Raw genomic sequence first — 19,761 nt, forward strand, 5'->3', positions numbered from 1 at the left:
CAGGATACATGTACCTTCAAGTTAATGGAAAAGATGATGCACTGGATTAGAGACAACAAATGTCACTGAGTCAAACTTCTTATATGTTACAACAGATTCTAACAGGAGTTGATAATTAGATCTCTGGAAACAATCAGTATTGATGCGGGCACGCTTAATTGAAGTTAATTTCAGGTTATTAATTCAGCATTAAGAATTTGTATTTGTGAAGTCACGTCAAGTGGAGGAAGCGGGAGGCAGGTTTGACCAGTGTGTGTGTGTGTGTGTGTTTGTGTGTGTGTGTAGATGCGGCAGACCTTTGCAAAGGTCACTGATGTCCTCTGGGAGCTCCAGATGCGCACAGCGCAGCGAAGAGGAGAAGAGGCTAACAGGCTTCTGGAAGGGAGTGTAGAGGCAGGAGACCCCACTAAACACCGGGTCCCCCAGCAGCTCTGCAGGGGTCGGCCTGCAGGGAGACACAGACACACTGCAGTCACACAGCATCAGTAGTCACATCCCACTCATTTTCATCACTAGTCTGATTTGCCCTATTTGCACTCTATCACAATATCTAATCAAACACAATCACAAACACAGAGACCTTTAACTGAAGAAAACAAAGAATATCTTTTCTTTCAATGTCTAGCGTCTGTTTATTTTGGTATCATATTACCAGTTGGCTTCAGCATGCTGGAATCTTGTTTTCCATACATGCTGCGAATATTTCATGACCTTCTTCTAGTATATTTGCGTGACCAAAGTGTCTTGGAAAGTAAATGACAAATGTCTTCCAACAGGATATGATTTCCAACAGAGACTGTATTTACCTTTTGGATGGAAGAAAGGTCAAGCATTTCCGTAATAACGCTAGAACATTCTCAGGCAGCTCCTGTAAAGCACAGGGACGATTTTATTAGTTACGCACACTGGGCTTTCAAAAATCCCACAGAAGTGAGGTGAAAAAGATCAAACAAATGTTTACACAGAACTACTAGTCCTACTACATGTGGACTGTGAATGAAACCATTTAAACACTAAAGAACAACATAAGTCTGTGCAATCCTAGCTTTCTGGACAATGTTGAATTTCTGCTTATGATCATTTCCTGAGATTGGTACATGATGACAATGATACAGAAAATGCTGATAAATAACAGACCTTTTAGCTTTTAGGGAAACCCAACTACTGGGCCAAATGCAATCACATCTGAATACGATCATAACGTGAATTTCACGGTCAAGTCTACCTTGATGGCATCCAGGCAGCCATGCTCCTCCGCAAGGACAGTGACAATGTCATCCATGCAACCTGAGAATGACCAAATCACAGCATGAGCCTAATTGAAATAAAGAGCACAATGTTCAGCACTTAAGGCAATTACAACCTTTCCACTTACCCAAGGTTAGGATGAATTTCAGTCGCTCACTTATATCAATATTCTGCAGCAATCGTCTGCCCTGTAAGAACAGGTTCACAGCATTCGATTTAAAGGTGGAAATGAATCCTTAAACACAAATTCAAGCAAAACCGCACCAGCTTCAAAAACATCATCTAAAATGTCAAATATTTCTAAAGGATTTCTTACAGCACACATTTCAAACAGCAAAACCCCAAGAGACCAGACATCAGTCTTGGGCCCTGAGGGCAGAGGAGCTTCATCGTGGGACGGGTCGCTGGGGTGGAAGGAGCCTTGGGCGATCACCTCAGGAGCAAGGTATGATGGGTACCTGCGGTCACAATCACACGGCAGAGTGGCACATTATGTAGCCAGCCTCTATAAGACATTTATTAGGATACCCAGTGTTCTCCATTTAATTAAACCGAGCCCCATGGTGTGAAAATGACTGAAAGGCTCAGCGTAGCGCACTGTAGCTACAGAACCTAACAACAGAAAATTCATTTTGTAGTTTTCCATCCATCAGTAAGCAAGCTTTACTGAGTTTCTGACATCTCCTCTCCATATTATGTCCCACGGGAGGAATTGATATATGACATTCAGCAGACTACACAATTACTCTATCTTAATGTTTGTATTGTTCACATTTCTGTCATGAAGTGATGTATGCAGGGCACAATGGTTCTTATCAGCAATCTGCATAAGAGTTTGACAGATGCGTTTATTACATTTTCAAGCCAGATGTTTTATTAAAATGCATGAATATGCGCATGCAGCACGCACACACATGCTCGCACATGCCACCGATCCTCTTTTCAATCTGCGAAAGGATATTACACAGAGAGACTTCGCAGAGCACAAAGGCCTTTGGATTAGGATAAAAGTCCCGCGATCTATTACAGTACTTCAACCAGGAAGCTACTTTGATACCCCGAACCTGGTTTCTATGAAACAGGATGGACCATTATGCATCAATCTTATCGTCAGTCGCCTATTTTATCAAAGATTTGACTAACAGCAAACAGATACAAGTGAACCTTTGACCCAGCAGCTGAAGAGTTCCAGAGGAGCATTGATGGACATTTCTCTGTGATGAATGAGGAGAAAATGACTCACCCAATGGGAAAATCCACATCAGCCCCATGATCAGTCATGTGATAGAGGCCAAACTTTGCCAGCTTGACATTCCCCTACAAAAAGAAAAAAATAAATATATTCAATTTTAGAGTGCCAGCATTACATTTGGCTGATTCTTTCATTTTTTTTTCATTGGATAGACATCCAGTCAAGAAAAAGTGAAGACATAAAGCAGCTCCACCTGCTAATGAAAAGAGGCAGTACCTTGCAGTCCATGAGGACGTTGTGTGCGCCGAGGGCTCTGTGCACCATCCCATGCTTGTTCATGAAGTCTAGACCTTCAAGGACCTCATAGGCTATCTGCAGCACCTTCTCTGGGCTAACACACACACACACACACACACACACGCACACGCACACAACAGAGCATTACTCACTTCTGGGAGTGAAGTTGTTGGACAAGTTGCGAATGGGTCAGAGTAAAGATATATAGATTTTCCAACACCAAAACATCTTAAAGTATAAGCTATTAGTTTGCTCTGTAAATACATAATGTAAGTATAAAAAACTCCAACAGTGTTGTTATTATGCAAGTCAGCCAGCAGATGGCAAGGTTAATGCATAGTGTTTCCCACTATATACCAACAATACAACGTTTGCACAGTAACTTCAGTTCCAAAAGACAAGGGAGTCAAAACATTGCGTTCATCACATTATCATTTCTAAATTTCTAAAGAGGGATTATGATGATAATCTCACCTGGCAGTTTTTCCCTGTTTTTGGAAATCACTTAAACCGCTCTCATAGTGTTCAGCAACAACAACCAGCCGTTCTGTAGAGGAGTGGGAAGAGGAAACCAAAGATAAAGATACGAAAATGAGGTAGCAAACATTTATTGTATGGTATATTTATTGTATTGGTAGATGAGCTCATTGATATAAACAAATGCTTTATTTACTCAGTTTGAAGTTTGCCAGCAAATAGCCAGCTCACATAGCTTAGACATTTACCATTTAGCAGTTAATATGTAACTACAAAGATTTAAAGGCTTATATAATCTATTTAAAACTCCCTCTTCATTTCAGCAGACATCAAGAATGTTATATAAAACACAGCAATGATGCAGTCCAGACCATGAACTAATAAAACAACAGGGTGAAACGGGATGAAACAAGACAGCTGTCACCAGCTGAGGAAGTCAATAAATAGTGATGCATATGAAGAAAAGAAAAGTGCTTTGGCTAAAATCACTCACTTGTTGTATAAAACATTGTCGTCCCCTAAAATGTTGAGTGATTCCTCAAGTAAAAGGCAAAAGCCAGGCAAGTTGCCTGATAAGCTTAGTGAGAGTACACATGCTCAAGCACAGAATATCAAAACAGTTATGAGAATTGAGGATTTGACACACGATGTGATACTGGACCCCCTTATGAGAGCTAGACAGAGAGCCGTACCGTGTTTCCCTCTGGAGATGTCCACATACTGGCAAAGTCTGGGGTGAGTGATGGTCTTGAGGATCTGGAAGCGTCCCAGGATTTTGATGGAGTTGGGGGTGAGGGGGAGGCCATTGCTCCCACAGACGTCGTGGGGGAGAGCTGAGGCGAAGAAGGTGAAAGCCCCCAGCTGGGCGTCCTTGAGGGGCCGCATCCTGCCTCTGGCTCACAGCACTGCTCTTGGACAACAGAGTGAGCAATGTAATATGAATCTGAAGTAAACAAGTTGTCTGATAATGTGTTTTCAATTCTGGTTGTGTATAAGTGTGTGGGGTGGTAGTGTTGGAATAATAAATCATACAAACAGCATATTTCCAATTCTAAAAACAAACAAGCTGTTCAATGTTTGCCAAGGGATAAAAATAAACCAAAAACTCGACTGCTTTAGCGTTACCATCTGCCATAGTTAAGGCTTGTAAGTGTATAGGCTGCAATAATACTGGGAACAGAAATTCTTCTATATTAGAGCAGGCAATAGGTTAAACAGTCTTTGTAATGACACGTATATAAAGCCATACGTGTGATTACTGTTGTTGAAAGAGGAAGTTGGGTTACCATAGGGGTATGGAGTAGCTAACGTTGGGAAACAGAATGATACAGTTTGAGTCTGCAGTGATACTGCATCAACAGAAGGAAACTGTCTTTGCAAACTGACCAGAGGAAACCTGTAATGCTATATGCACTACCTTCAGAAAAAGTGTCTACTCACGCTTAGTGGAAAGAGTATATACTCATGTCGACAGATTGAACTTGACGTTATTATGATATTATTTTCAAAATGAATGCTATTGCAGCCTCCGGGATGTGCTCGGAACAGCTGAGTGAACGTGACCAATGACGTTGTTTTTGTGCGACAAACTAAGCAGTGTGTACGAAAAGCTTTGTAAGGTTTCGGGGACCCAAATGAATAAACTTCTGATTTTAACTTTTCCTGAACAGTTCTTATTGGTGGATTTTTCGTATTTTTGACGAGTTAGTTTCTGATTGTAGAAATCATACACAGGCGATTGCAATTGACTCCTTAAAATGCAACTAAAGCGTCCGATCTCTATAGCGGATGTCAACGCAGATATATGGGCATTTACCCTATCCAGACAGTATACAGATCTAGCCGCTGGGGCCTGAACAACTCGGTCTCCGGGTGGCTGCCTGACTGCCTGACTGCCTGTCTGACAGCTGCAGCAGCTAAGCTAGCAGGGCTAGCAGGTGTCAACGCTCACTGAAACGTGTCTGTGGCTGTGGTTAGAGTCAATGTAAGTTTAAAAATCACTGTTTTGTATCTTACTGCTTTAGCTAGCTAGTATAACTGTGTTTGAATTGTCAACTGCCAACCAAACAGTGGTACCTTCTAGGTATAACTAGCGCTAACTAACTATAAGACGTTAGCCGAGTTAAAGTTAGTTTTCTCTATCAGAAATATAGTTTACCAGTTATATGAGGGATGAACCGACTAGCTAGCTTTGCTAACTCAATTTTAAACAGGATAACGTTACTCATTGTTGAGCAAACTACTCCAAAATGTAATTAATGCTAGGTTTCATTACTGATTGCTTCTTTATGAAAATAAGGTAACTGTTGTTTGACTACTGAATTTGTAGTAATCTGTAGTGATTTTGAAGTAATCTGTTGCTGAGTGATTTCATCAGTTGGCCTGTAATGTTTTATTATCTGTATGATGAAGGTTCAAAGTTTGAAAGTTTACTAACGTCCCCCGAGGTTGACTGCAACTACACACACACACACACACACACACACACACACACACACACACACACACACACACAAACTAGTGGAAAATACAAACAAAAGAGCTAACGTTACACTTGTCTATTTTTAAGGTGACTAGATGAAGCTCCAAATAATGGCAATGGCGTCAGAATTTTCCAGCCTTATGATGCTTAATGCTTTCCATACACATTCAGTCATAACTGATGCTTAATAGTCTTGTTTCAGTTATGTACCGTATGTAAATAAGTCCTCTTAATTCAGATGATAGTTTAAATACTACTCTGATTGGCTTTTTGTAATATAATTATGTATTTCAAAGATAATACGTCTTATGTCCAACACTGAGTGCCCAATTAGAAAATCTCCCAAAATTTTGTACCAGGTGGATGACTGTCTTTGAAGACATATTTTCAGAATTTTGGGTATAGCTAGTCAGAGCTGCATTTTCTATTGGGTCACCTAAATGTTTACTAACCTAATTTTTATAGGCCTACAGCCCACTGTGTTATTATTTTGCTTACAAATATGGTACCCCTGTTTTCTTCATTAGAAAATGAAGTGCACTAGTGCTTTGTAGGTCCAGAAACGTATGCATGTGGATGGATAATTAGTAAACACAGAAACAAATCTAAAGAGCCCTTGACAAGCGCAAGTTGCTTGCTATTGCCATTCTTGTGTAGCTATGCTTGCTATCCAACTAAAATATCAATATCAGGATTCACAATTTGAACATTGTGTTTGTATACAACCAACCTGGAAGACCAATCGTTGCACTAATATTATGCCAGGCCATAGTAGTTCTTTCTTTCTATATCTTTGCTTTATAAATTGATAGGTTGGTGTTCGTACACCAACCTCTCTGGGAAACTCTGGGAAACTGTATGAGTGAAGTTGTTGTCGAACCCGAACTGCTGCATTGTTCACTATTTATGGCAAGGCATCTTATTGGTACCATTTGCATCTAACAGTTTATGAAGACTATAAATAGTTATCACTGTCACCTTTTATATGTTATCTGATGAATTTCACAACGGATTATTAGGTGCTCGGGGGTGTTTGTTGATTTGTTTGTTCATCCATGCTGAACCGTTTTTGCAGTGTTTAGGGGAATTATTTTAATAAATTGACTGTGATTTTGGGCTTAACTGTCAGGCAGGCCTCTACTTTATCACATTAAAGTGCAAATATGAGGAAGGCTCTTGTGTGCTGAAAACCCCAGGCTTTATCTGGTGCTGAAAGCTGAACCTTATATTATCTTTTAAATTAAAGGCTGTACTGTAGGTCCTTTTAATACCTTCAGGTGGTGCTGGCATGCTTTACTTTCATTTCACTGTTATTGCTCTGGCTGGCAGACAGGTAGGGAAGTATTCCTCCTCCTGTCTTTTTACTACGGGAACTTAACTGATCATGGCAACATGGAAGGGGGGTATACTTGGTAGCCTGGTAGGTTTGCTCACACACCACCATCATATTGGAGAAAACTGGTGGTTAAATGTAACAGATTTACATATTTGATTTGAACTACAATGTCACAGTCTTCTGCTATTCTGTCATGAATAGTCCCCTAAGTAAGTGCAAGGGGGAATCAGCAATGGCCGAACAACTGCATCAGAGCATGAACTATAAATATCCTGATGTCCATTGGATTATTATTGATTTGAAAATAGATTTAGACATTGCATATTTGCCTGTACCATTGTGAAGTGTGTGGCTAAGCAAACCAGTCTTGCCTGTTTTTAGGAGATAGGCAGAATGGATGTTGTCAGATGCCTTCTGTCACTTGAGCACCAACTCTCCCCTGTCTACATTCCACATTAACATCAACTTTCTGGTAACATTGGCCAACTGCTAAGTTTATACAGTCACAAACCAGGAAATCAAACATTGACATTGTAGTTTCCATACAGCCACGACACAGTTAAATGAAGCTGGATTGGAGCTAGAGGCTCAGCCTATGCCTTCTGAAATGGAAGTCAGTTGTGATGATTTCCCTCTGAAAGGCCTGCATCAGTCCTAAGTCATAATATCAGTTTAACGTTGTTAACACCTTTGGCTATTCTGTCTGCAATCCAAGGCAGAAATGACCTCTTCACGTCTGCATGCTGTGGGCCATACCTCAGCTCCAGGACCTATTTTCAGAGGTTATCCAAATGAGATCAGCCTTTTTGTGGCTCTTGTTATTACTCCACCACTGGTCCTGTTTAAATCAATTCAGTTTCTCGAAAAAACAATGCTTTGATCCTCGATATTATCAACTCCAGCTCTTTTGTGTTTCTAATTTCCTCATCCCCCAACATTTTGTTTTCATCTCGGGCCAGCTGTTGTTTTCCAGCGCCTCCCTATACTATGTGTAAGAACTTTTCTTCTCCATGCCTTAGTCTTGTTAAAATCCTTCTTTTCCTCTTTGTTAGAAGAAGTAATTTGCCAAGCTCAACATGTTAAAGGCACATTACACCAAACCCAAACTGGTGTCCAGCTGCATTTTGGTGGAGTGGCACGAGACTGTCTGATCCCTTTTGAACTTAAGCCCTAAAACCGAATGCACACAATGTTGATGCCAAGTATGGTTTAAAGGATAAACTACTTGAATGTGATTTCACCACTTGTGCCTATTAAAGACAGATAGGAATGAAATGAACTTGATGGACAGTATATTTCATTTACTGTCAGATGGTTTGGCTCTTCTGCTGCATTCATTGGGGAATTTGGTTTGACCAACTTGACCTGGAATTTGTCAAGACAATTTTGAGGTTTCCAAGCACTGCTCTGAGAAGAAACAGCACTAACCTTTCGAATTTCCTGAGTGGGGAGCAGGGATTTGCTGATTTATTGTCTCATTTTTATGACGATCAACACATTTTCCTCTGATTATCTTCTCAGCATGCCTTGTGGACAGATGCCAGACTTCTTTCACTTTGGGCAGCCAGCCCAAAGTGTGACAGCATCATGAAAATTCCTTCAGCATATGCTTTATACCTATTGTATGAATGCCTCAAGTAGTGACAGCCATGTGTCTTTGCATGCATCAGGTTCCTAGCTCGGTCCTTGGTCAAGATGTCGAGTCACAATCCCTTGATGAGGTTGGAGCAGCGAGCGGCCGAGGCGGACCAGATCATCGAGTACCTCAAACAGCAAGTCCAGCTGCTCAAGGAGAAAGCCAGTAAGAGAGAGCACCAAACACTAAAACACATAGACACATATAGTTCCTCAGCCAAGGCATTTTAAGCACAGTCTTATACCAACTATAGATATTTAGGCTCATAATATAGTATTCTATTATAAATTTTAAACTTGTGCAACAAATTGTATCTTGACACTGTATCAACAGGCAAGACTTACAGGCCAAATCGGTATGTTAAAAGGCCTCATTCTATGTTCACGTGTAGTGAATGATAAATATCTGTACTGACCTTAGAGGTGATTTAATGTGTGGCTGAAGAACTGGCTACAGACATGATTAATAATCTTATAATTTAAAGAGTGAAGTTCCAATAGGACTGTATTTCACATTAGTAGGCCAGCAACATTATGAACCCTGTTCTTAAGACGAACACACAGATTCTAATGCCTCCTGTAGACTATAATTAGATGGAAAACTGTTTCTTTTAGGCTTGAAAAAAGATTTTTAAAAATGGCACAATCTACCAGAGGTTTTACGCATAACTTGCTTTTGATTTGTGGAGAAACATTTCCTGAAACTAAGTGAGACAGCTGTGTATACCTCTGTCCAGTAGCCTGTCATTTTGATTTGTACTCAAGTATTTCTGAGTCATTTTCTGATCCAATAATGCACTATGCAATTACGGAGTCCTGTTTCCAAAGTCATTGTTGTCAGATAGGATAGAACATTGATCATGAATGTAAAACTGGGCAAATTTTTCAAATTAGAGAGAGTTGGCCTATCATTGCCAAGTGTCAGTTGTTTTGGTTATGTGAGGAATACGTTTTTCAGGTTTGTCATAAATACTCTGAAACACTGCTTTGGTTGTCTGTGATAGACATTTTGGTTAAAATCAAATGAGAATTCACCTCATGATTGGCGATCAATTTAAAACACATTGCCTGCTTCATTAACTTTTGTACCATGTTTATCCAATTGGCACAACACAGTGACACATTCTAGGCACAACATTAATTTCAATAGGCAACATATTTCAATAGACAACACGTTAATTACCGGGTGTGCAGCAGTCTTTGGACCAAAATATTGGTGCCACCAAATTATCTGCTGGTGCCACCAACTAAAAATGTTGGCGGCACCAGTGGAAAAAGTTAGCCTGGAGTCCTAAAACTTCCTGCTGGATGGTGAAATTTCATTTTTATGTAATGGTGCTGAGCGCTATGAGTCTGACTGGAATTCGCCTTCATGCAGTTGTCCAGGCCAATGTCAGAGAAGAGAAGAAACTGATGGTGGAGAATGCCAAACTGAAGAATGACATTGAGGAACTGAAAAAGCAGCTGCTGGAGAAAGAGAAGAAGAGGGGAGGTATGTAGAGCCCGGTTCCCAGCAAAGGCTTCCCTCGGAGATCAAATGTGTGTTTGTCTTTAGAAAGACCTTGATGTTCTTAGCCAGTATATCTAGTTATAGAAGAGGCTGTGTGTGCCTGACTTGGGAACATTAGATGTCAGTTGTTGCTCATTAGAGCATTGTTTGGTTTGTGCTATCAATGATAACATCTTTTGCATTCTCGCCTCAGCCTATTATAACCAGATCTATTTTGTTTTTTTATAAACAACCATAGTGATCCAAGAATACCCATTAGAGCGATGGGGACAGCATGTCTGTCAGCTATCGTGCCTCTGACATACTTTGACACTCAAGGGCAAACACAGCTCAGATCATTAACACACGTGTAATGTTTTCCAGAAAGAAGCTGTGGGGGGAAAAGAAAGGATTGGAAGAAATAATCAGTTTAACTTCTCAACATGTTTGTTTTGGAACACTCGAGGAATGCGTTCAAATACACCCGAGATTATGTTTTTCCACGTATCTAATTGTGATGTTTATTTTTGGGTTTCATTTCAATGACTTTAAGGTGCCATAAAATAGCTTAATCAAAGCATGGATAAGTATGAAGCTTTTTGAAGGGAATTTCAGTCGGCTTAACTGATTTGTAATTGAGACGAGAAAAACAAACTATTGGATACAAGACTTTAAGGCCTTGAGAGATACCATTTGTGCAACTAAGGAATGGAAACCGTGGCAATTGACGTTCAATCTCAAATTAGCCACATTGTCAGCAGTATTTTAAAGGTTAATGCCCATGATTCCAAGGTAAACCTGAAAGGCCCCGATCTCAGGTCCTAACCTAGAATTAAGGTAATTAAAAGCATTATGGTGACAGTGGTGTGCCTGCAAACCAATGTTTGTCAGACATGGGCGCTAGATTTTGTAGGAATACAAACATCAGGCGCCTCAAATGATGGGTTCTTTTTTTCTGGAGAGTTATTGAGGACATTGTTCCCTACTTTATGGCTCCATTTCCTTGTTTCCATCAACTTGGACACTGTGTCATTTTCCCATCAAAACTGTTTGCATCAGGAGACCAGTCCTCCCACTGGGTGTATAAATAAAACTCCCTCTGTATCATTTCAGTGAATTATGTTGCTGCAACCAACTCGGTGCGTGAAAAGGGAGAACTACGAAGTAGTTTTCGGTCTGTATTTATAATGTAAATTGTCTCTTCGGCTGCAGAACTACTATGCTCGTTGCTTTCCTTCCTTTCACACAAGACGTTTGGGAAACCAGGTGGCTATCAGTCACCAGAGATAGCAGGGAAAAGGGCACACGATAACTATCATCCCCTATTAAATGCCTCCTTTCTAATGACCTTTTCCCTGTGCCCTTCCTGTAGTGCAAGATGTGTCCATGCCATCAGGTGAGACGAGTGTTGAGTGCTGTTCGAAGCCCACTCCTCCTCAACCCTCAGGCCCCGCCATCTCTGCCTCCCCTGCTGCCGCTGCCAAGAGCCCCCCTCCCAAAGATGAAGGCAAGAAGAAGAAACCAGAGAAAAAAGGTAATGGCACAGCAAAAATTGATGGGGAAAAAATATGGCCGAACGCAAGGTTCTATTAGGAATCGTTACACGATTTCATGTCTATTACAATGTGCTTTAGAAACCGAAGCGAGGGCACTTTAGATTTGTCATATAATGACAGTCATATCATCATATTTCATTTTCAATTTGTTAGCAGAATAAAAGTGGAGCCATTAAAAGTGAGTGCTGCTCACCTCTCAGTGTGGAGGGATTTATTTGGTCCTCTCTGAAATATCTTTCCTTTTGGAACTTGAGCTCTCATTTAAGATCCAGTTTTTCCATCAGCATTTGGCTGGATGCAGCTCTCGGTGCTTTAAAAGCCATTTGACATTCTTCTAACAGGTTCCTCCATCTGAATTTCTAATATCTGGCGATAATGGATGGAAGGCAGGGATATCTGCCTTGTGATGGATCCAAGTTTATACTTTGGGACTCAGTGGAAACATGATCACTGAAGCTTTGTTTGTTATGGGCCTAGTGAATGTTTTGATTGCTTTTATGAATTATAAGCTACATCTTGTTTCTATGACAAGACGCATCCTTGTGCAATGTAACCAGTAATGAAAGCCTAGTCGGATTCTGATTTATTGTTGTTGTGTGGATGTGAGTCATCCTGAGGGTTATGCATAACTCCAAAGCAAAAATTAACTGTCCTTATGTAATTGATATAGTGGTGTTGTTAAAAAGCTGATTTCTTGAAAAGTGTTTGAAATTCTGTGGCAGGGTTTTCCTTGTTTTTGTTAGAAAATTATCTTAAACGTAAAACAGTCAAACATTTTGTTCTGTTCTAACATGAAGCTATCTGGATTAATTATAGTAGCTGTCAGGCACAGATCAGAAATAATAGTGCCTGGATTTATGCTATTTATGGGGTTATAATTCAGAGAGGGCAAACAAAAAGCTTTGAGACACTGACAAACTCATTGGTGTGTCTGGCATTTCTTAGGTCCAGATGTCAGAGAGCTGTAAATATGAGATACTTCTCCTAATAGACTGTTGATTAACTGTTTTAGTATGTGTAAAACTATGTGTTACTCCAGACTTTAATGTAGCTGTGTTCTCACCTCCTCCAAACAATCATCGCCTTTCAGCCTACAAACCCATCTGTAAGCTTAGCTGCGTACTGGTGATGTTGCATTGCTGTGCTGTCATCACAACAGGGCAAAGATTTCATAGTGGAGGAATGTTGAATAGCATCCAAAGGCAAGGATTGGAATTCTTATTCTTCAGAGCTGGTGTGGGCCAGAGGAATGATTAAAGACTGTGTGATCATTTGATCAGTAGAATCCGCTGGAATCAGTGTCTGCAAGCAAACCAGCCCACTCAGTCAAAGGTACTTTGGCTCTGAGGGACAAGCATCTGTCATGTCATTGGATCATGTAGCATTCACCTTCAGCCAAAAGAGGGTATTGGTATTGTCATTTAATGAAGGATCTCTGGAAAGTTGTGGAAAACGAATTGTCCTATGTTTTTTTTTTTGGAGTACATGCAGCGATCACATAAAAGGCATGCCACCCTGGGGCCTGTCATTGGTGGGCTTTGTTTTCATTTTTGGGAGGAAATTGAATCAGACAGCTGCCCAGCATAGTTTCCACACAGATTTTTTTTCAAATAGATCCCAGTGGTTCCCCTTGGAAAGATACCATTTGGCTGAAATAATCTCAACGCCCAAATGTACATACAGTATGTGTCATAAAGCCCTTAGAGATGACTCTCTGCATCAAGCCTTGCTTTAAAGCTTAATGAATGACTACTGTCTGGCTTTCTCTCTGCTGAAAACACACAACACCAAAGCATATTTATATCAGAGACTTTGTCTCACCTCATTATGTCATCCACATAGAGCAGATGAAGTGAAAAGAAACAGAGAAATTATGATATTTGAGATTATTGAGGCTAAATCCACTGCCTGTTTGTGTACATGATTGTTATAACAGAAGTTATAACAAAAGCTCTCTTTGATGCCAGGAGGGGAGAAACCAGAGAAGAAGCAGGCAGCTCCCAGCCAGGAGGACGCCAAGGTGGATGTGTCTCGTCTGGACATGCGTGTTGGACGCATAGTCACAGCCCAGAAGCACCCGGATGCCGACTCACTGTATGTGGAGCAGGTCGACGTGGGAGAAGCTTCTCCCAGGACGGTTGTCAGCGGGCTGGTCAAGCACATACCTCTGGACCAGGTACAACACAACTTTAATAATCAGGGGTTTCCATTGGTCAAGGAATTTCTGGAATATCATGTCATTTTTAGAGAAGAGCGGTTATGTCAAGGAATTTGGTAAATTGGTGAATTGGTCACCTCATATTAATCTCCCAGAATGTATTTGGAGATTCATGCATACAGTACATTGATTTAGTTGGTGGTTGCCAGTTGTTATACTGGAGTGGACACTTCACAGGGCAAGCTTGGTTCACCAGTGTCAACTTGAAACGCTTAGAGCACCATTTTGTTCATGAAAATATAGCTCTGCTGGTAAATCATCTTTGTATGTAACAAAATACAAAAGCAATTACTTTTTCCCATAGGAAATTGAGTAACTTCTATAATGAGGAATCCCTGAATGGCTCTGTTCGGCCCTTACGTGGAAACCAGACTATTTATCCCCTTAGAACTTTTCTGAGCTGAATAACACCACAAATATCCCAGGAATCAATTTTCATTTTTTAGGTCATGGAAAGTCTTGGAAAAGTAATCGAATTTCTCATCGGACCCATGCTGGAAAACCTGTGTAACTCTAAGCTCTGGAGGCCAACGCGATATAACTAGATGTCCAAAAGAGATGTAGCTAACGCCTATCTATGAGTGTGCCTGCTCTGTACAAGCTACTGTCATGCTGTATCTGTGGCAGCCTGGGTCAAAGAAAAGCCAAATCCACAGAATGTTTACGTGTTTTGCTCACACGCTCTGGCTAATGTCATCATCCACTTTCTAATTGTGCAGTAAAAAACTAAAAACATGTTCTAATAACTTGTAATCAACAGTCATGGTTGGGAGAAAAAAACACCCAAGAGCAACATGTGTGTTGTTACCATTTTTCCGCATATTGACTTCATTGTCACTTTGTTACTATGCCTGTAGCGACATGTAGTGTGTCTGGAGCAGAGTCTGCTCTCCATCAGAGTAACACAGGAGTCTAGCAGGTCTTGAGTGAAGCAGACCGGAGACTATAATGACCATTTGATTTTCATATTGGCTTTCTAACTTCTTGACTACAGACTGCATTTCAGAGTTGTTTTCACTAAAAGCACAAGCAGCGCCATATATGTTAATGGCTCACTAGGGTCTTATGAAGGATTTATTAGTCCATTTGAAGTGACTTAGTGTTTAGGTAGACTGGTGCTGATGGTTTTTGTTAGTAACAACACATTTTATGTAGCTGATTCGGCATCTGCATAAAGCCTTGGTTTTCATTTTGCTTTCACATGGTTTTATGATTTGTCCCTGAAGCAAACTACTTTGTATGTTGAATGTTGCACCTATATGAAAAGCACCAGTTACTTTTATGGTCGACAGTATTTCTGAGTTTGGCTCTTCACAAGCCTAAACCAGGGAGCCTTTGTACATTATGCTTGCATTTCTACATTATATGTATACAATGTATATCCTCTAAATGGAAGCATATGCCTGCTGGAGTCATGTATACTAAACACTGTCTGACTCTGCCAAAAAAAAAAACTATAATACTGAAGAAGAAATATTTGGAAGTGACAGCCAGTTTTTCTGTGTACACAGGCAAATATTAGACATTGGCCTATTAAATAAGCTAGATTGTTTGACAACGATGGCATTTTGTAGCATGGTCTAATTAAGTGCTCTCTAACTGCAGCTAGAAAGGCCAAGAATTCTTCCTAACACATTGCTCGTGAAGCTACCGCTGGTTTTTGGCTGGCTCTATCCATCCATTACATAGAGAGCCAATAAATACAAAATCTAATTCTTTTTTAACTGATTTCTTGTTTATATGAGCCATTATCCATTTCTGTCAAGCAAGCAAGAGTGAAACATGTGCGGGAATTGCATTATGGGTGTTAGGGCAATCCTCTTGGATGTCCAGAACATCACGATGAATATTGGGCACCCATAAAGTAATACTAGTCTGAGAAGGGGGCTAATTATAAAATGACTGTTAAGCAAGGTTTTATATGTACTGGTAGTTTCTCATCTTAAGTAGGAAAATCTGTTATGCAAGTACTGCTACAAGACATCCACATACTGTCCCCGGCTAGCCAGAACTGCCTAGAGATGAAAAATGAGTACTACCACCAAAGTCCCGACAAAGCAATCCATCATAACATGGGTGATTTCAGATTATGGAGTTATTTCTAAAAGTATGATTATTTTCTGAGCTTTGGTATGTACCATCTCATGGAATGCTGGGTTCCTCTTCCTCTCAGCTTTTGATGGAAACCGCCTCTGGCCTTCTCTGAGTTTTGGTAACCCGCAGAGGTCTACAGGCTTAAAAGTCCCGTATTTTCCTGTTTACTGTCTTTGGTTTATGAAATGAAGCACACAAACCAGGACACAATAATTCAAAATGAGAAGATTGGACATGGCACCACTGTGTGAATTGGATTAAGAAAACCTCAATCCAGAAGTACAGACCACACCAGTTGAAGGTGTTTTTTATTTGCTATGATAAATAGTTTTTAACTTGTTTTTCTTCATGGTCTCTATTCTCTACGGTAAATGGGTTGCAAGATGTTATTTCATCGTGTTCTTATCCCCCGTCCCCCGCAGATGCAGAACCGCATGGCAGTGCTGCTGTGTAACCTGAAGCCCGCCAAGATGAGAGGTGTGGTGTCCCAGGCCATGGTCATGTGTGCCAGCTCGCCAGACAAGGTCGAGATCCTCGACCCCCCCAGTGGAGCAGTACCCGGGGACAGAGTTACCTTCCAGGAGTTCCCAGGTACTCTTACTGAATTACCTTACCCTCACCAATAGAAATGACTCTCAAAAGATTGAACCTGCAATAAGCAACATCAGACCAATCCTGAAATGAATGTGTGCTATGTGGAGATTTCATTGAGACATAATGATGTAAACAAATATCCACACACACGGGCCTGCTGTGTTGCTGTTTTCACCTCTTTTTCTAAAGCTTGTTGTCAAATTCCGCACCAGAACGAAGCTCCTCCGGTAGTAGCAGTAGCTTTTTATTTTTTTAAAACTAACTCGGCACCTCAATCGCTGTTTAAAAGCGGCGCTGTCCCCCTCCTATTCCGGCAAAAAAATCTCGTAATGGTGGAATCAATGAAGTGAGCAAGTAAACTTGTTCAACTAGTAAACTTGCTAACTACCTCTTCACTTGTCACTGTGGGACATGTAACCTTCAGCAGGAGAAAGATCTGTCAAAGAGAGACTGGTAACCGGCGACACTTCTCTGTAGGTACGCTTAGTTTAGCGTAGCTATTTCTGTCACCCTCTAGTGGGCAGAAAATTTTGTTTATTGCAGCTTTAAGCATGTTTATGATTAGCCTAAAGACTCATGCAGCAGTCAGTGGCTTGTTAATAAATGTCAACAAGTTGAGCGTGTTGAAAGAATTCCACCAGCCTGGCATCCACAAAATGCCTTTGGAAATGAAGAGTGCCAATGAATCTTCTTGCTGCCAGAAAAAACATTAGACGTCAACATTCGTTCCTTTGAAGACAGCAGTCATGACGCCTTCTCAGACCCCACTGAAAGCTCTCATTAGAGGACTCCTCGGCTCTGTTTGGTGGTGGCTAAATGGCCTGTGACTGCTGGCTGACAGGCTAATCAACACTTACTGTTGGGAATGTGAACCTACTCTTTTCTCATAGTCTATAGGAAATGCGTCTATGGGAAAAATGAGACCATATGCACCCCATTCCCAACAAATTAACGTGTCACCTAAACAGTATGAGAGTCAAGGCCATTCCTTTCAAATATTCCAAACACCATCTCTAATGAATGTGGCCTTAAGATCAATAACATTAAAAACCATCCACAGTGTTACAGGGGAAGCACACTGCCAATATGATTGTGATTTAGACCTCTCTTGTCCCAGAACTCATGTAAAAATATGGTCACAATCGGCAAAGCAAAACACTTCGGATGACATAGTGAGGAGAGGTGTGGTCTTGTTAGAGTCATGTCTTCTTTTAAGAGAACAATAACCGAATTGGGAGTTCCCTCTGGAAATGTGGAATATGATGAGGGAGGCTCTGTGGTACGAGTACCCGCAGCTCAACTGCATCAGCCCAGGCTTTCATCTCTGCTGTACCCCTGTCCCCAGCCCCTCCTAAAGCTGTTTGTTTCATGAGGGTTCCCCTTGGCCAAAACCATTTTTTTTTTTTATGGCTGTTACACACATTCAAAACAGCCTCACTGAAAACTTGGAGCACCAGAGAGCAGAGAAGCGGAGGACTAAAGCAAAGATGGGACTGGTTGATGGTTTTCCATGGCGTTGAGTTGTTGTTGGTTTCCAGCAACATGGTAATATGAAAAGATAGAAAAGAGTGCACACCCAAGCAGACGTGCTGGCCAAGGCAAAAACTAAATCCGTACAAAATAAAGTGTAGCCGCACACTCAACTCTCATTGCGTGACATTTTATTCAGAACACCAATGTTTTAGCCTTCATCAGGGTGTGGACAACATGGTGCCAACTGAGGTTGTTTTTAAAAGTTCATTCGCAATGGCGAATGAACGAGGGGTAAAGGACATTTCTCTCTCTCCCTGTCTTCCTCTGTCCCTGTTCCCACCACCGCCCATAGTGTAGAGTCAATTAGAGCCAATCCATCACTGGTGTGAGTACATGGTTGTAATTACCCACGTTTCACCAGCTAATGGGACCCAGTATTGCTGCTCCAACTGAAGAGCGTGCCTAAGTTGCCCATCAAAACCTCCTTCACGCTTCTGATCAAAACTAATTGTTGCCACTCTTGTGTTGTAACTTGTAAGAAAGCATGGCCCTGGGAAATGAAACACATTTGTTTCTTCATAACCCAAGATGGTTGTGAAGAGAAGGAAAAGGTTGACACCCAACAGAAGCAAGCCAGCACCGGTTATGAATTCACACAAATGCCAGACATCAAAACAAAGCCATCACGAAAGTCTGAGGGCCTCCCTTAATTATTTTCTCTGGATGGAGTGTTTTGAATAGGAAAAGTTTTGTTTATATGTTTTGAATTAAAGTTGAGAAGAACAATAGTTTGTCCAGGGGCTTTTAGTCCCTTAAAATGGGCTTTATTTTAAGATGTGTTTTGAAATGGCACAATTTTAAAAATACATTGATGTATTTCCACAGTGTTTCCACAGTTTATTGGCCTCGGCATCAGCTCAAATGACACAGATAGGATCAGTGCATGTAGAATATGATGAAACCATGAGTTTGAGTCAGTAATGCAAGGAAATGACATATCACAAAAAGATTGAATGTGTATTTATGAGTATTCTCTAATTCCGCCCCTTAAATGTGAATATCAGAATTGGATCCAGAAATCCTGCATCCGTCAGGGTCTAATTGAGAACAGAGAAGGTTCTAATGGATCGCGCTGTCTTCTTTGCAGGTGACGCGGACAAAGAGCTGAACCCCAAGAAGAAAGTGTGGGAGCAGGTTCAGCCAGATCTACGCACGGATAACCAGTGTGTTGCAACCTACAAGGGAGCTGCCTTTGAAGTCGCCGGCAAGGGAGTGTGCAAAGCCCAAACCATGAGCAACAGCGGAATCAAATAAAATAACAGAGCTGCTTGTTTACTTAGCAATCTTCTTCAATGATGGTGGTTATGGTGTTGAGAAACAGGATGATGATGAATGGAAGAAAATGCTTTGAAGATGTTCAATAAAGGAGTTTGGAAGTTATCTTTAAAATGTGTCCTAAGAATCTGTCTTATAACAATAAGTTAAAATAGACATTGCCATGGTCTATAAATATAAAGGCAATGCATAGTTAATCAATAAAGTTTTGTTTATGCTTCAATCTCCCTGCTTTGTCTCTTACCCTGTGACACATTAGCTTGATTGTGCTTTGATTTTGAGGTTCCAACTCCACGTCTTGGTCTTGAGCGAGCATCCATTGGTTTCACTTCATC

General features: G+C 40.9%; 2 protein-coding genes across 2 annotated transcripts in view; one reads left to right on the forward strand and one right to left on the reverse strand.

The window, feature by feature from the left end:
- The window catches only part of tbck (TBC1 domain containing kinase), a 48,477-nt gene extending 43,669 nt beyond the window's left edge, over nt 1-4,808 (reverse strand). The window contains exons 1-10 of the mRNA XM_078282610.1: nt 4,655-4,808; nt 3,907-4,119; nt 3,212-3,284; nt 2,717-2,831; nt 2,492-2,565; nt 1,565-1,706; nt 1,376-1,436; nt 1,226-1,287; nt 807-868; nt 297-445 (exon numbers count right to left, since the gene is read on the reverse strand). Coding sequence (XP_078138736.1) covers nt 297-445; nt 807-868; nt 1,226-1,287; nt 1,376-1,436; nt 1,565-1,706; nt 2,492-2,565; nt 2,717-2,831; nt 3,212-3,284; nt 3,907-4,099 — 931 coding nt within the window. The 5' untranslated portion in view covers nt 4,100-4,119; nt 4,655-4,808. The remainder of the gene's footprint in view (nt 1-296; nt 446-806; nt 869-1,225; nt 1,288-1,375; nt 1,437-1,564; nt 1,707-2,491; nt 2,566-2,716; nt 2,832-3,211; nt 3,285-3,906; nt 4,120-4,654) is intronic.
- Nucleotides 4,809-5,047: 239 nt separating this feature from the next.
- On the forward strand, nt 5,048-19,545 carry aimp1a (aminoacyl tRNA synthetase complex interacting multifunctional protein 1a). The gene is made up of 7 exons (XM_071924692.2): nt 5,048-5,198; nt 8,703-8,833; nt 10,046-10,159; nt 11,529-11,690; nt 13,680-13,888; nt 16,447-16,615; nt 19,239-19,545. Coding segments are annotated over exons 1-7 (954 nt in total). The 5' UTR covers nt 5,048-5,196; the 3' UTR covers nt 19,406-19,545.
- The last annotated feature ends 216 nt before the right edge of the window (nt 19,546-19,761 follow it).

Source organism: Centroberyx gerrardi, chromosome 3, assembly GCF_048128805.1.
Source record: "Centroberyx gerrardi isolate f3 chromosome 3, fCenGer3.hap1.cur.20231027, whole genome shotgun sequence".
In the NCBI taxonomy this organism is placed as follows: domain Eukaryota; kingdom Metazoa; phylum Chordata; class Actinopteri; order Beryciformes; family Berycidae; genus Centroberyx; species Centroberyx gerrardi.